The 17431-nt window shown below is 44.6% G+C and overlaps 1 protein-coding gene across 2 annotated transcripts in view; it reads left to right on the top strand.

Annotated features, from left to right (window-relative positions):
* The first annotated feature begins 1510 nt into the window (after positions 1-1510).
* The window catches only part of LOC310835931 (UDP-N-acetylglucosamine--peptide N-acetylglucosaminyltransferase 110 kDa subunit-like), a 125179-nt gene continuing 109258 nt past the window's right edge, over positions 1511-17431 (top strand). Inside the window, exons 1-2 of one of the 2 annotated variants that reach the window (XM_083720876.1) lie at positions 1511-1628; positions 9808-9958. In XM_083720876.1, the coding sequence (XP_083577002.1) occupies positions 1592-1628; positions 9808-9958 (188 nt within the window). In that variant the 5' untranslated portion in view covers positions 1511-1591. Of the gene's footprint in view, positions 1629-9777; positions 9959-17431 lie in introns of both variants that reach the window. The other variant, XM_083720875.1, reaches the window with a different exon arrangement.

Below are 17431 nucleotides of genomic sequence, written 5' to 3'. Positions count from 1 at the left end.
CCTGGACATGATGTGTGATTTGACGGTGAGTTTGGGGTGGCCCAATGCAGAAAGCATGAGGATCCATGAGGACCCGTGCTTCAAAACCAGGTTTTTGGGCCATGGAGTGACCAGGAAGCCATGGATCCTAGTTTTTGGTGGTCCAGGCTGTGCCCCTGGCTATGACGTGTTATTTGACGATGAGTTTGGGTTGGCCCAATGCAAAAAGCATGGGGATCCGTGCTTCAAAACCACGTTTTTGGGCCATGGAGTTGCCAGGAAGCCGTGGATCCGAATTTTCTGTGGTGCAGGCTGTTTCCATGGCCATGATGTGTGATTTGACGGTGACTTTGGGCTGATCTAGTGTAACAATCATGAGGATCCATGAGGATCCGTGCGTCGGAACCATGTTTATGGGCCACGGTATGGCAAGGAAGCCGTGGATCCGAGTTTTTTGTGGCGGAAGCTGTGCCCATGGGCATGATGTGTTATTTGACGGTGAGTTTGGGGTGGCTCAATGCAAAGAGCATGAGGATGCCTGAGGATCCGTGCTTCAAAGCCACGTTTTTGAGCCACGGTATGACCAGGAAGCTGTGGATCTGAGTTATTTGGGGTGCAGGCTGTGTCCATGGCCATGATGTTTTATCTGATGGTGACTTTGGGCTGATCTAGTTCAAAAATCATGAGGATTCATGAGGACCCGTCTTTTTTAACCATGTTTTTGCGCCCCTGTGGCCCCACGAAACAGTGAATGCATGATTTTTTTGATGCTGTCTACAGAGTAAGACATAGTCTACAGTATCATGGTGGTTTTATTTAATTTGAATGAAAAAATCATATGAATTCTTGAGGATCCGTGCCTCGGATCCATGTTTTTGTGGTGCTGCAGCGCGGCAAAGTGTTGGATCCACGTTTTTTATAGCCCAGTTTGCAACCGTGCCTTCTAGGTGTGATTTGACACTGAATTTGTTGGAGTTATTTTTAAAAAAGTGTAGGATCCATGAGGATCCGTGTAGATCCGCCTTTTACCCAGACCCAAATAAAACCATCCCTGACCACTGGTCCCCTTAGCTAGGGATCATGTGAGTTGTAGGTCAAAAAGATCTGGAGGGCCAAAGGTTGGAAACGTCTCAGCCCTCGGCCATCTTTCCCGCTCTCTCTCCCCCCCCCCCCCCCCGCCGCGGCCCTTGCGCGACACGCCTCAGCCTTACTTTCGCGGAGGGGAGGCGAGCGTTCCCTGAAGCGCGCACATTTCTTTGGCTTAGGCGAGGCGACTGTCCTGCATGGCGCAAGCTCGCCTCATCAAATTACCGCAGTGTATCGGCTTTCGCGGGGCGGAGGGATACACGCGAACTCCCTCCTCTCTCGGCGGCCGTTTCGGCTCCTCCAGCCCAGGCTATTTCGGCGTGCCGCCTCCTTTCTTCTTTCCGACTTCTCCTCCGGCGGCAGGGAAGCGCGTCGCCCCGCCCCGAGGGGCGGAAAGGGAGGGACTACTTTGTCAAAAGAAGATCCGGCCGCGGCTAGCGTCCCCCTCCGCGCGCGTCCCCGACCGCCATTTCGTGAGTCGTCGCTGCCCCCGGCGGTCGTGGAGCCGAGCCTTGTTGCCGGAGCTATGGCGACCTCCGTGGGCAACGTCTCCGACAGCACAGGTACTGGCGGCGGCGGCGGCGGCGAAGGAAGCGCTTCGCCCCACAGGAGGGAACCGCGAGGAGCGCGCGAGTCCCCGGGCGCTGGGAGGCGAGGGAGCCTCTCCTTCGGTGTCGGACTGAGTGAGGAGGAGGAGGCGGGGGGGGTCCGCAGGTCTGCCTCCCGACGGTGAGAGGGCCGGTCCGCGGTGGGGGTCTCCGCCTTGGATACCTTAGAGGTTTTGAGACTGCAACTCCCATCATTCCTAGCTAACAACACCAGTGGTCTGGGATGATGGAAATTGTAGTCTGAAAACATCTGGAGGGCCGAGGTTGCCTATGCCTGGTCTAGTGACAACAACTGGTGGTGATTATTAATTTATTATTTATACCCCGCCCATCTTTTTTAAAATATTTTTTATTCATTTTGCATATAGTCGCATTGCATGACAACATGTCTTCATACGAAATCTCTTTGGCTCTGCTGAGCCTCCCTCCCGCCCAATGGTTTTTTACAAACTTCAATTTTGCTTCCATGCATTTCACGTCCTTTCCTGTTCTTGTGATGTCATTCCGGAAGTTAATTACATTATTCATCCTGAATTTGAACCCAGCTTGACCAAACTGCCCCCTGGGGCAAATAAGTAAGTGGATTTACACTTCTTAGATCTGCTCATCTACTCATCTTAGATCTGCTGGTTCACTCCCCCCCACCCCAAAAAAAAAAATATGCCTCTGGTCTGAATATCCTGAATTACCTGTGCATCTTTGGCTGAAAACTTGGTTTATTGAGGAAAGGCACTTGCACAATCTAGTACTGTACAGGGGTCAGCAAACTTTTTCAGCAGGGGGCCAGTCCACTGTCCCTCGGGCCGGATTATTTTGGGAAAAAATAATAATGAACACATTCCTATGAACCCAGAGATGCATTTGAAATAAAAGCACGTTCTACTTGTGTCAAAACACCAGGCAGGCCCCACAAATCAACCAGAGGTGCATTTTAAATAAAAGGACACATTCTATTCATGTCAAAACACAATTCCTGGACCGTCCGCATGCCGGATTGAGAAGGCAATTGGGCCGGATCCGCCCCCCGGGTCTATCAGTAGCAGGGTGATCTGAAGATTTGCCAGAAGAAAGGCAAACAAATTCAGGATGAATAATGTAATTAACTTCCGGAATGACATCACAAGAACAGGAAAGGACGTGAAATGCATGGAAGCAAAATTGAAGTTTGTAAAAAACCATTGGGCGGGAGGGAGGCTCAGCAGAGCCAAAGAGATTTCGTATGAAGACATGTTGTCATGCAATGTGACTATATGCAAAATGAATAAAAAATATTTTAAAAAAGATGGGCGGGGTATAAATAATAAATTAATAATCATCACCAGTTGTTGTCACTAGACCAGGCATAAGATAGAGAGATAGATGATTGATTTGATTGATTGATTGATTGATTGATAGAGGGGCGGATTTACTGAAGGTAATGGGGCCCTTGATATGTCCAACCGTCCTTTGTCCACAACCAATTGTTGCTGTTTTTTGTGTTGAATATATGCTATATGGTAACTTATGGACATACCGTATTTTTCGCTCCATAAGACGCACTTTTTTTCTTCCAAAAATGTAAGGGGAAATGTCTGTGCGTCTTATGGAGCGAATGTGTGGTCCCTGGAGCACAGAGCATGCTTTTTTTTTTTTTTTGAAAGAGGAAAGTGGGTGTTGAAACAAAGCTGCTGAGAGATAAGGGACGCTGGAGAAAGAGTAGGCTGCCTGGGAGGGGGGAGGTAAAGACAGCAAACTTGCAAAGGGGGGAAGCAGGAAGACTAAAGCAATACAGAGAGAAATTAGAAGAAAAGGAGGAGCAAAAAACTTCTCCAGCTAAGGAAAAGACACTAAGGCAAACAAGAGGGAAGGGAGTGTTGAAAGGAAGCAGCTGATGGTGGGATCGGGAGAGATAAGGGATGCTAGCAGAGGCTGCCTGGGAGGGGGAAGGTAAAAGCCCATGGATCCTCAGGATTTTTACATTGGGTCACCCCAAATTCACCATCAAATCACATAGCATGTCCATGGCTATAGCCTGCACCAAAAAAATTCACGCACCCACTGTTGCGTGGCGCAAAAACATGGTTGCAAAGCACGGATCCACATGGATCCTCAGGATTTTTGCATTGGGTCAGCCCAAATTCACCATCAGATCACATGTCTATGGCCACAGCATGAACCACAAAAATCATACATCCAAAATAAAAGGAGTGTTAATTGGACAGAATGTATACAAGATTAGAGCCTTCGCGGATGACGTAGTAATAATGACAGAAGAACCAACAATTGCAATAGAAGAAATATTAAAGGAATTAGACCAGTTTGGGGAGGTAGCAGGGTTCAAATTAAATAAGATGAAAACGAAAATGATAGGTAAAAATGTAGACTTAAAGACAACAGAAATAATTCAACTCCAATCGCAAATAGAGGTGGTTAAAAAAGTGAAATATCTCGGTATTTGGCTAACACCTAAAAATATAGATTTATTCAAAAATAATTATGAGCCGGTGTGGAGGGAAATAAGAAAGGATTTGGAAATATGGGGAGGGCTGAAACTGTCATTCTGGGGAAGGATTAATACAATTAAGATGAATGTCCTTCCACGGCTGATGTTCTTATTCCAGACTATTCCTATAATTAAGGGGAGCCGAATCTTTAAAGAGTGGCAAAGAGTGCTCTCAAGATACATCTGGCAGGGGAAAAAACCTAGGATTCAGTTCAAATTATTAACGGATATAAAAGAAAGGGGGGGTTTTGCGCTGCCGGATGTGAAACTATATTATGAGGCAGTTTGCCTCTGTTGGATAAGAGATTGGGTAAAGTTAGTGAATAGGGAGCTTCTCGATTTGGAGGGCTTCGATAATAGATTCGGCTGGCACGCCTATTTATGGCAAAACAAAAGAAAAGTACATAAGGGATTTTAGAGGGCCATTAATTGAAATATGGGGAAAATATAAAAAATTGTTGGAACCGAAAACACCACACTGGCTTTCACCCCCGGAAGTAATGAGTGTAAAGACTATTAATATGAGAAGTAATTGGGCAACATACAGTCAGTTATTAACTAAAGAAGATGGAAAATGGAAGGTTAGACCATACGAACAAGTGAAGGACCATGTTTATGATTGGCTACACCATCTTCAGGTGAGTCAGATGTTCAGAAAAGATATTAAAGAAAGAGGCTATGCAGAGAAAGAGTCCAAATATCAGACGGAGATTATAAATAATGAAGAGAAAATTATATCTAAAATGTTAGATTGGAACTTGGGAGACGAGGAAGTCAAATCCGTGATGATCCGCTGGGCAAAGGATGTAGGACATAGTATACTATTTGAGGACTGGGAAAAACTTTGGAAGGATGGATTAAATTTTACGGCGTGTATAATGATAAAGGAAAATGTCATGAAGATGTTCTATAGGTGGTACTTAACACCTATGAAACTATCGAAAATGTATAAGGTGGACAATAAGTGTTGGAAATGCAAGGACAAAGAGGGCTCCTTTTACCACATGTGGTGGGAGTGTGGAAAAGTAAAACAGTTTTGGGAAAAAATCTACATTGAACTAAAGAAGATCCTAAAATATACGTTCACAAAGAAATCAGAAATTTTCCTATTAGGGATTCTAGGCCACGAGATAAAAAAAGAAGACTGTAAATTAGTATACTATGCAGTCACAGCTGCAAGGGTAGTGCTAGCCCAGATGTGGAAACAGCAGGAAACACCAACGGTGGAGGAGTGGAGATCAAAGCTGCTAGACTACGCAGAATTGGATAAACTTACAGGAAAAGTTAGGTACAGTGGTGCCCCGCAAGACGAATGCCTCGCTAAACGAAAAACCCGCAAGACGAAAGGGTTTTCCGATTTTTTAGCGGCTTCGCAAGACGAATTTCCCTATGGGCTTGCTTCGCAAGACGAAAGCCCATAGGGAAATCTCCGGGGACAGTGGGGAAGCGCAGCGCGCCTTCTCCTCTGTTCCCGGACCTGTCCTAAGGCTTGCGGTGGGAGGTCCGGGAACAGAGGGGAAGGCGCGAAGGGCTTCTCCTCTGTTCCCGGGGCTTGCGGTGGGAGGAGGGTTTTTCCTCCCCACCGCCAACATTCAGAACAGCATTCTGAATGTTGGCGGTGGGGAGGAAAGCCTTCCTCCCACTGCAAGCCTTCAGGACAGGTCCGGGAACAGAGGGGAAGGTGCGCAGCGCTTCTCCTCTGTTCCCGGGGCTTGCGGTGGGAGGAGGGTTTTTCCTCCCCACCGCCAACATTCAGAACAGCATTCTGAATGTTGGCGGTGGGGAGGAAAGCCCTCCTCCCACCGCAAGCCTTCAGGACAGGTCCGGGAACAAAGGGGAAGGTGCGCAGCGCTTCTCCTCTGTTCCCGGGGCTTGCGGTGGGAGGAGGGTTTTTCCTCCCCACCGCCAACATTCAGAACAGCATTCTGAATGTTGGCGGTGGGGAGGAAAGCCCTCCTCCCACCGCAAGCCTTCAGGACAGGTCCGGGAACAGAGGGGAAGGTGCGCAGCGCTTCTCCTCTGTTCCCGGGGCTTGCGGTGGGAGGAGGGTTTTTCCTCCCCACCGCCAACATTCAGAACAGCATTCTGAATGTTGGCGGTGGGGAGGAAAGCCCTCCTCCCACCGCAAGCCTTCAGGACAGGTCCGGGAACAGAGGGGAAGGTGCGCAGCCTGCTGCCCCGCGCGAGGGGCGCTCTTAAGCAGAGCGCCCCTCGCGCGGGGCCGACATTCGCCGCTTGGAGAGCCCTGCGGGGAAGTCCTGCAGGGTTCCCCAAGCTGCGAATGTCTGCGCCGCGCGAGGGGCGCTCTGCTTAAGAGCGCCCCTCGCGCGGGGCAGCAGGCTGCTATCCGCAGCTTGGAGAGCCCTGCGGGGAAGTCCTGCAGGGCTCCCCAAGCTGCGAATGTCTGCCCCTCGCGCGGGGCAGCAGGCTGCTATCCGCAGCTTGGAGAGCCCTCTGGACCTCTTCTGAAGGCGGGTGGGGGGCAAAAGTCTTTGTCCCCCCTGCCTGCCTTCCCGGGGGATTTTAAAATGCTGGCGGGCGGCAGCGCACATTCTACTCATTTCAAAACACGCTGCTTCCCAGACCGTCTGTGGGCCGGATTTAGAAGGCAATGGGGCCAGATCCAGACTCTGGGCCTTGGGTTGCCTACCCCTGCTCTTAATATTGACAAGTGGAGGAAGGTTTTCTTTTTGGAATGATAAAATCCTTTTTTAACAGAAAGGTTCAACCTTGCTGGCATCCTCTTATTATTGACAACTGGAAGGAAGGCTTCCTTTTTGGAATCATCAATTTTCAGAGTCATTTTTACAGTTATATCAAAAATGACTGATTTGGTTCTACTATTAGAAATACATAGACCGATAATTATGAAATAATGGTGAGGTTTAATAAGTTAACAGTTTCTATTTGGACAACTTTTCTGCTGTACTTGATTGGAAGGAGAAAAAGAATCATTTCCTTCATCACAATTTAAACAATTAATTTAACTGAAACAATAACATGAGCATATGTATCCATGTTTGTTAACTGATGTGGTTGAACAATTTTTTAATAAAAAAACCCTTAAGACTGAGTTTTAGCACACATGAAAAACTTAAAACAAATCCTTATTTCCTGATGAATAGCCTTTGGACTATAACTTAAATAGAAAACTCTCTTTAGAATAAATTTTCCTCCAAAAGCATTTTATTTAAACAATCCGATTTAAATTTAAAAAATCCGATTTAAATAAAAAAAATCCGATTTGAATAAAAAAGTCTGATTTTTTAATTTAAAAAGTTAATTAAAAAAACCATTGCTTTTTATCCACCCTGAGCAGGAGCAGTCGTCCTTAAGAAAAAGAGGCCAGAATGGGCCAGTATAGATGGCTTTTCTTCTTTCAGTTCTCAAAGATCTTAACCTCGCTCAAGGTTGTCATCTGAACTGTTGTTGTTTAGTCGTGTCCGACTCTTCGTGACCCCATGGACCAGAGCATGCCAGGCACTTCTGTCTTCCACTGCCTCCCGCAGTTTGGTCAGACTCATGTTTGTAGCTTCGAGAACACTGTCCAACCATCTCGTCCTCTTGTCGTCCCCTTCTTCTTGTGCCCTCAATCTTTCCCAACATCAGGGTCTTTTCCAGGGAGTCTTCTCTTCTCATTAGGTGGCCAAAGTATTGGAGCCTCAGCCTCACGATCTGTCCTTCCAGTGAGCACTCAGGGCTGATTTCCTTAAGAATGGATATGTTTGATCTTCTTTCAGTCCATGGGACTCTCAAGAGTCTCCTCCAGCACCATAGTTCAAAAGCATCAATTCTTCGGCGATCAGCCTACTTTATGGTCCAGCTCTCACTTCCATACATCACTACTGGGAAAACCATGGCTTTAACTATACGGACCTTTGTTGGCAAGGTGATGTCTCTGCTTTTTAAGATGTTGTCTAGGTTTGCCATCGCCTTTCTCCCAAGGAGCAGGCGTCTCTTAATTTCGTGACTGCTGTCACCATCTGCAGTGATCATGGAGCCCAAGAAGGTAAAATCTCTCACTGCCTCCATTTCTTCCCCTTCTATTTGCCAGGAGGTGATGGGCCCAGTGGCCATGATCTTCGTTTTTTTGATGTTGAGCTTCAGACCATATTTTGCGCTCTCCTCTTTCACCCTCATTAAAAGGTTCTTTAATTTCTCCTCACTTTCTGCCATCAAGGTTGTGTCATCTGCATATCTGAGGTTGTTGATATTTCTTCCGGCGATCTTAATTCCAGCTTGGGATTCATCCAGCCCAGCCTTTCGCATGATGAATTCTGCATATAAGTTAAATAAGCAGGGAGACAATATACAGCCTTGCCCGTACTCCTTTCCCAATTTTGAACCGATCAGTTGTTCCATATCCAGTTCTAACTGTAGCTTCTTGTCCCACATAGAGATTTCTCAGGAAATCAGGCACTCCCATTTCTTTAAGAACTTGCCATAGTTTGCTGTGGTTGACGCAGTCAAAGGCTTTTGCATTGTCAATGAAGCAGAAGTAGATGTTTTTCTGGAATTCTCTAGCTTTCTCCATAATCCAGCGCATGTTTGCAATTTAGTCTCTGGTTCCTCTGCCTCTTCTAAATCCAGCTTGCACTTCTGGGAGTTCTCAGTCCACATACTGCTTAAGCCTGCCTTGTAGAATTTTAAGCATAACCTTGCTAGCGTGTGAAATTAGTGCAATTGTGCGGTAGTTGGAGCATTCTTTGGCATTGCCCTTCTTTGGGATTGGAATGTAGACTGATCTCCAATCCTCTGGCCACTGCTGAGTTTTCCAAATTTGCTGGCATATTGAGTGTAGCACCTTAACAGCATCATCTTTTAAAATTTTAAATAGTTCAGCTGGAATATTATCACTTCCACTGGCCTTGTTATTAGCAGTGCTTTCTAAGGCCCATTTGACTTCACTCTCCAGGATGTCTGGCTTAAGGTCAGCAACCACACTACCTGGGGTATACGAGACATCCATTTCTTTCTGGTATAGTTCCTCTGTGTATTCTTGCCACCTCTTCTTGATGTCTTCTGCTTCTGTTAGGTCTTTTCCACTTTTGTCTTTTATTATGGTAATCTTTGTACAAAATGAACTAGCCAGATGTTGAGCTCAGAATCAATCACAGTTGTTCCATTATTTGAAAAATAAGACTTTGGAGCCTTTTTGCCCCCAAATGACAACTAGATATTCCGTTTTGGCGACTGCAACCTTGGTCTAAGGCAGGCATCCCCAACCTGCGGCCCTCCAGATGTTTTGGCCTACAACTCCCATGATCCCTAGCTAGCAGGACCAGTGGTCAGGGATGATGGGAATTGTAGTCTCAAAACAGCTGGAGGGCCGAGTTGGGCCACCACTGCTCTAGATCAGGCATGGCCCAACTTGGCCCTCCAGCTGTTTGGGGACTACAACTCCCATCACCCCTTGCTAACAGGACCAGTGGCCAGGGATGTTGAGAATTGTAGTTTGACGTTTAGCTGATCTGTTTGCATTCGCCCTACAGACCCTCTTGAGGTTTTGCATCACGCCAGACATTGCGCCTTTTTATTTGCACACCGCTGTCTGTCGGCTTTTGGCTCCCCTCTTCTAACTTTTTGTTTCCCCCCCATCCGAATGTCTTGGTGATCCTTCAGAACCAACAAAACGTCTGCTTTCCTTCCAAGGGCTGGCAGAGTTGGCTCACCGGGAGTACCAGGCGGGAGACTTCGAAGCGGCTGAGAGGCACTGCATGCAACTGTGGAGACAGGAGCCCGACAACACCGGCGTCCTGTTGCTGCTCTCATCCATTCACTTCCAGTGTCGCAGGCTGGACAGGTAGGAGGCTGGGGCCTTTCTTTCTTTTTCTTTTTAAAATATTTTAATCAGTTTTTCCATGTTTACATCCTCTAACAATATTTCTCTAACAATTTTCCATATTTCCCCCCCTCCTCCCCTGGACTTCCTTCATATTCCCATTTTGTTTTATTTCCATATTACTCACCCTGTGTGTTGTTTTGTTATATACAATTGTGTTTGTTTATTCAAACCCTGACAGTGAGTCCAATTGCGTTGCTTCTTCATATATTCCGTAAATGGTTCCCATTCTCTTTTAAAGTCGTTGTTATCCTTTTCATGTAATTTATCTGTTAATTTTGCCAGTTCTGCATATTCCAGAAGTTTCCCTTGCCATTATTCTTTCGTTGGTATTTCTTCTGTCTTCCAAGCTTGGGCTAATATAATTTTGCAGCTGTTGTTGCATACATAAATAATTTCCTTTTTTTCTAAATCTTGATCTAAAATTCCTAGGAGGAATGTTTCTGGTTTCTTTATAAAAGTCTTTTTAAGCACCCCCCCCCCAATTCATTATATATCATTTCCCAATAATTTCTAACCCTTTTGCATTCCCACCACATATGATAAAATGTACCATATTTTTCTTTACATTTCCAACAGGTTTTAGATCCCTTTTTATACATTTTTGCCACTTTCTCTGGCGTAATATACCATCTATACATCATTTTCATATAATTCTCTTTTAATAAGATACAATCTGTAAATTTTAAATTCACCTTTTACATCTTTTCCCAATCTTCCAGTTGTATATTATGACCTAAATCCTGAGTCCACTTTATTTGTGCTGACTTTACCATTTCATCCAGCATTTCCCCATATAATGGGAGATTATACATTTTTTTTAGTAATTTCAGATCACTCTCAATTAGCTCTTCTTGAAAGTTTGACACTGTGTAGCTGAAACTTTTTTTATTGTCTTCCTTAAACTGTTTGTTCAATTGTCTATGATGTAACCAACTTTGCAATGTAGTCTTTAGTTCCTCATATTCTTTCATCTTTAACCCTTTTTAAGCCTCTATTAATAATTTTCTGTACGTCAGCCATTTCTCTCTCTTACAAAGAGGCTTTAATGCTAATACTTCCACTGGCGAGAGCCACCATGGTGTTTTGGGTTCTAAAAAATCTTTATATTTATTCCATACTTCTATAAGCATTTTTCTTATTATACGATTATTAAAACCTTTGTTTTTTATCTTTCCCATACCATAAATATGAATGCCAACCAAATCTATTATCATGTCCTTCCAAATCTAATATTTCATCGCTCTCTAATTTTATCCAGTCCCAAATCCACGTGATGCAAACAGCTTCATAATACAATTTTAGGTCTGGAAGGGAGAAGCCGCCTCTATCTTTAGTATCTATAAGTATTTTGTATTTTATTCTAGGCTTTTTCCCATTTCAGACAAACTTAGAAATATAGTTTTGCCAGTTTTTGATGCAGACAAAGTTACTTATGAGGCTGGGTCCTTTCAATGTAATAATAATGAAACCATAATACATTTCATTTGTATCTCGCCTTCCCCTGCCAAAGCTGTGCTCAGAGCGGCTAACACAGACTTCCTCAACCTCGGCCCTCCAGATGTTTTTTGGCCTACAACTCCCATGATCCCTAGCTACCAGGACCAGTGGTCAGGGATGCTGGGAACTGTAGTCTCAAAACAGCAGAGGGCCGAGGTTGAGGAAGCCTGGGCTAACATCATAGAAATAACAAAAGAAAAAAAATGGTCCAGTAGCACCTTAGAGACCAACTCAGTTTGTTCTGGGTCTAAGCTTTCGTGTGCAGGTGCCCTTCTTCAGATACATGGAAACCAAAGTCTGTATAAGAACTAGTATGAAAAAAGAGGCCTCCCAGCATTCTCCCAGGCCCATATAAGAACAGCGTAAACAGTTGGTCCTGATGAGCATTTACTGTTCCCAACCCTAATCCTGCGGTAAGCCATCTAACTAGGTTTTAATTTGATCCTGACTTGTTTTCAGGAGGTAATTTCATTATTGTTTGATTTTATACCAATGTTAACTCTTAACACAGCATTTGTAAGAACCAATCAGATTTCTTCTGAGCATTTCAAAAACATCCCCACATGGGACAAAGTCCGATCAGAGGAATCCTTTTTAACTACAAAGAACTAAATTGAGCATGCATACATGTTTTAGGGTAAATAAAACAGGAATCAAGGAGGAATGCATTTAGCAAACCCCAGAGGTCATAAACAGGCAGTAAACAGGAGAGGAAGGACGGCAAGGAAAGATAGGCATTTTTATCACCTCGGCAAGGAAAGATAGGCATTTTTATCACCTCCTTGTCCTTTTTTAATCGGCAAGGAAAGATAGGCATTTTTATCATCTCCTGGCCCTTAAGATCTACCTAACCTAACAAAAGCTACATCAAAGCTATCTCCTATCTTTATGGCCCAGGATGCCTGGTGAACAACTGGTCTGTGTAAAATGCTCTATGACAATTAGTAATTTCAGCTAAACACATCCTCAAATTATAGGTATGACTAGAAGAAGTGTCAGGGGGAAGATAGATACATTGAGTACTAGGTATCAAGAAAACAAATAATACACATGTTAAAATCAGCATAGAATTCATATTTAGCTGAGTAATCAAGGCTACTAAAAAGTCTCTGGTTCTGCTGGAACATCATGATGCTGAAGTTGTGTCCTGGCATCAGAGGTCAGGGTCTTCAGCATTCCCCATGTCACCTTTGGGCATCCCTCAGCCTTTTGAGGACGAGGACAGGCACAACGGACTTTCACACAGGGCTGCTGAACCTGTAGAGGTGGAGTCAGGGTCTGAGGAGATTTCACCCCTCCCATACCCAAGAATCTCCTGATGATCTCCTGATGGTCTCTGCTGACTCTCCAGAGAGGAGGAGGCGTGTTCTGCCCCAGCACTAAATCAAATGTGTGAGTCAGAGAGTCAGTCAGTGTATCTGAGAGAGAGAGAGTGTTAGAGATCGTGTCTAGAGATAAGGTTGCTGCTAAGAGCAGCTGCAGACTCAGTGTAGCATTGATTTATGCTTAGAATATTCAGCTCTGTATATAGTTTTGTATCATAGTTGTAGTTACAGAATAAAAGGAAGATATTCTACAGAGCTGCTCTCCGAGTGGTTTATACTCTGCAAGACTCTGCAAAACTGCTGCGCAACGACTGTATTATTGAGACAGTGAATCCGGTGCTCTCAGCTGTGAGTCCACAGCACTGTGACCTGTTCCTGAGAGAAAGGTGGTCTCTAGCAGTGCTACCCAGCTCGCCTAGCCCAGTCGGGGTTGAGGTGCATGAGTCCAGTTGGTGCACTGGCTCAAGGGCGATGCTGACAGGGTCATGGTCCTTGCAAAGTTCGGAATGGGTTTTTGCAGGTCTTGGTGCCAGCGCATGTCTTGGCCTATAGGGATGGATACAGCGACCTGGAATCCACAAAGGACCTGAGGAAGTAAGAACAGTAGGGCATCCCTGCCCCCAGGTAATCAAAGGAACAGGTCCCTCTCACTGCAGGTTGGGGAGCTGCTGGTACGTCACTAGAGGGTGTTCCAGAGGTACCTCTTTCCTACAATGGCGTTCCATAGGAGAACATTTATTAGGAAAGGAAACAGTTAATGAAGGACACCCACCAATAATATCCTTAGCTGGTGTCAGAGGAATGGAAAATTGTTTATGCAGCTGCTTGGCTCCCTGGTGAAAAAATGCATGGCTGTCAATTGCATTAGAAAATAACGGACATAAATATTTCAGAGCAGAATCAGCATGTTGATTACCTTCTGAAATGACATTCGTGAATCCTGTGTGGGAGCGAAAGTGAGCAGCATAGAAAGGCACAGTTCTATTTGTCAAGAGATTTTTCAGTGTCAAGAACAGAGAGAGTAGATTAAAATCTAGCATAGGAGAAAGATAGGAATTAGCCAAATGTGATAAAAAGATTAAACACATATTGAGTATCCACAGTGATCTCTGTGCACTCATCTGATTAACTGTAAAAAAAAGCCAGTTATTTTCAGAGTCCTTATATGTTAAAACACCTCTAGAGGGAGCTCCATCCTTAGAAAAAGTAAGTGCGTTTTGAACAGGAACCAATTTCCTTGGCACCTGTTGAATCAAAACCAGGCATGGACCTTTAGGAGGGTTAAAATGAACTGTCCCAATATAATCAGTAAATGCAATCTGACAGGGAAGAGAAGAACTCATTAGGGACTCGTGCTCCTGTTTAGAAAAAATGCAAATAACAAGCAGCAATAATTCGAGGCGGTGTATTAGGCAAAGGTAGCCACTCTAAAATCGCTATTCTGTCAGCAGTGGCTGGGGAAAAAAGGAGTCCTGTAAGTGAAGACATTGTATTAAGGAGAATCACGTGTATGAGGTGACCCCAAAACTCCGCAACTGCTGTAAAGTAAACTCATTAGGAATTTTCAGTTCAGGGAGGAAAGGAGAAAAAACAGTCTGTAATAGGCGATGAAGAATGAGTCTCACTGTCTGAGGTGGAATCGGACCTGTATGCTATGTCTTAATTTTATAAACCACCATAGGGAACTGAAAATTAGCAAGTTCTGCTGTCACTAGGTTGAAACCAGCACTGCCTTTAGTGGCATGGCTCAGATCTGCCACAGGAGACAGTGTGTTAAAAGCAATTGGCTCTGCTGTTGTGACTTTGGTAGAAGACTGACAATCAGCTGGCACAACTGTCTTTGTTCTCCCATTTAAACCCAGGCTGGAAGGCCACCTGTCGTGGCATTGCCTGTCTTTAGCAGAATGAACTGAAGGAGACAAAGCTGCTGCTAGGAGGGCAGATTTGTGAGTCTCAGTGCCAATATTCTGGCAAGGCTTAATCATTTGAGCACTATCTGTTTCTGGCTTCTGATAAATCGCTTTAAGAGCAGTCTTGCATTCAGCATTTTCATTTTCATAAGCCAATTGTTTCATTAAAACCTCAGAGGCCTCAAGGTTTGGAATTAATGTACTGGCTCCTCTTAGCTCATCAAGAAGGTCAGTAGTGAACATACTATGCAAGTCATTTTCTGTCACACTTCGCTTCAATTTTTTAAAAACTGCGAAGGGCAATGATTTGTGGGCTCTCTGTCCCTGTGCATTCTGAACAACAGGACAGATAGCAATCCCACGTGACCACCACAATTAGTCCTGCAGGAAAAAGCAAGGGATGGTACACAGATGACTAAAAATAGCTTTAGCATATGCAATGAGACAAGAATTCAATATCTCTATTCTTCAGACCAGGTCTCTCCATAGTTTTCAGTTTAATAATAAGTTGTAATTCAGCAAGTTGTAAACTCCATAGTTTGCAAACTCCATAGTTTGCAGTTTAGTAGTAAGTTGAGTTATCACTCAACTGCAACTATGGAGAGACCTGGTCTTAATAGAGATATTGAATTCCTGTCTCATTACATATGCTAATCATTTGCATACTGTCCCTTGCATTTTCCTGTAGGACTAACTGCAGTCGTTCACACTTGCCAAGAGGTTGACCATACCCATTGAGTCCTACTACCGTCCTGAGAAAAACCCCACCCTACCCTCCCTCTGTATATCAGGGTTTGGTGACTTCTCCAACCTCAACAGGTTTACCATACCCATTGAGTCAATCACTCATCTCCTACTACCATCCTGAGAAAACCCCCACCCCACCCTCCCACTATATATAAAGGTCTGGGGACTTCTGTTTCTGTGTACCTGAAGAAGTGTGCATGCACATGAAAGCTTATACCAAGAACAAACTGAGTTGGTCTCTAAGGTGCTACTGGACAATTTTTTAAAAATATATATATATTTCGACTGCATCAGACCAACACGGCTGCCTACCTGAATCTAGAATCATATAAAGAATACAATATGCACAAAAACAAGCAATCAAACTGCCAGGGAGCTGCCATCAGCTCAGAGGCGAGAGGTGAAAGGGCAGTCAGGTTACAGGGAGCCTCCAAAGATCGTGAGAAGCAGCACTTCCTCCGCGGAGGAGGAAAGCCACGCCTCCAGTGGGGAAGGGATGCAGGGCTCAGAGTATGCAAGGGAGAGACACAGCACCGAGCATGAGCAAAGGGGGGGGGAGGCAGGTCCCCCTCTGCCCACGCCCTCTTTGCGCAGTTGGTTTACACGCAGAGTGGGGAGGCGTAGGGTGGGGGTCAAAAGACTACAGTGATACCTCGGGTTAAGTACTTAATTCGTTCCGGAGGTCCATTCTTAACCTGAAACTGTTCTTAACCTATAGCACCCCTTTAGCTAATGGGGCCTCCTGCTGCTGATGCGCCACCGGAGCACGATTTCTGTTCTTATCCTGAAGCAAAGTTCTTAACCTGAAGCACTATTTTGGGGTTAGCGGAGTCTGTAACCTGAAGCGTATGTAACCTGAGGTGCCACTGTACTCTGCTGGGGAAGGTTTAAGGACCGCCCACTCCCAGATTCTGCTAGCGAGTGAGCAGACATGGAATTGAGTCGATCTGCATTGTGAACGTTTTGGACAGATAATAAAGCCTTGAAAAGACCAACGGGGAGTCTTGCCTGTTTGCTCTCGAGCAACCACGCCGGCATACATAACACAAACGATTAAAATGCATCCTAAAATTAATTCAAATAAATTGGAATTAAGATTAGACTGGACAAACAACAATCCTCAGGTTAAAATTGAATGCGGTTAGTACTCGCCAGGACCAACTGTTTCCACTGATATTATAAGGACCTGTGAGCAGGCTGGGAAACCTCCTTCATGCTTGTTCTTATACAAAGAGAAAATGAGTCAGGGTAAACCCTGGCCAAAGGCCTGGCAGAACAGTGGATAAAATGGAGTGTTTCAAGAAGTGGCAGAGAGATATTTCTAGATTTGTCTGGCAGGGCAAGAAGCCTCAAATAAAATTTAAGATATTAACTGATGCTAAAGAAAGAGGTGGATTTGCCCTGCCAGACTTAAAACTTTATTATGAATCAGCCGCTTTTTGCTGGCTGAGAGAATGGCTGCTTCTTGAAAACACTGACGTGCTGGACTTAGAAGGTTTTAACAATGTATTTGGGTGGCATGCATATTTGTGGTATGATAAGGTCAAAGCACATAAAGCGTTTAAAAACCATATTGTCAGAAAAGCACTGTTTAATGTCTGGATAAGATACAAGGACTTGCTTGAAAATAAAACCCCAAGGTGGTTGTCACCAATGGAAGCGAAGGCTCAGAAAAAGCTCAATATGGAGGCCAAATGGCCGAAATATTGGGAAATTTTGGAACAAGAAGGAGATAAATTGAAATTGCAGAGCTTTGACAAACTAAAAAATAGAGTGCGAGATTGGCTTCATTATTACCAGATAATGGAGGCATATAATTTAGACAAAAAAATTAGCTTCCAGGTGGAAAAATCAAAATTGGAAACAGAACTGCTAGATCCCAAAATTAAGAACTTGTCAATAATGTATAACTTGCTGTTGAAATGGAACACTCAGGATGAAACGGTGAAATC

This window comes from Podarcis gaigeae (assembly GCF_964106915.1).
Source record: "Podarcis gaigeae genome assembly, chromosome: W".
NCBI classification, from domain to species: Eukaryota; Metazoa; Chordata; class Lepidosauria; order Squamata; family Lacertidae; genus Podarcis; species Podarcis gaigeae.
This window is presented reverse-complemented; position numbering and strand designations above follow the sequence as displayed.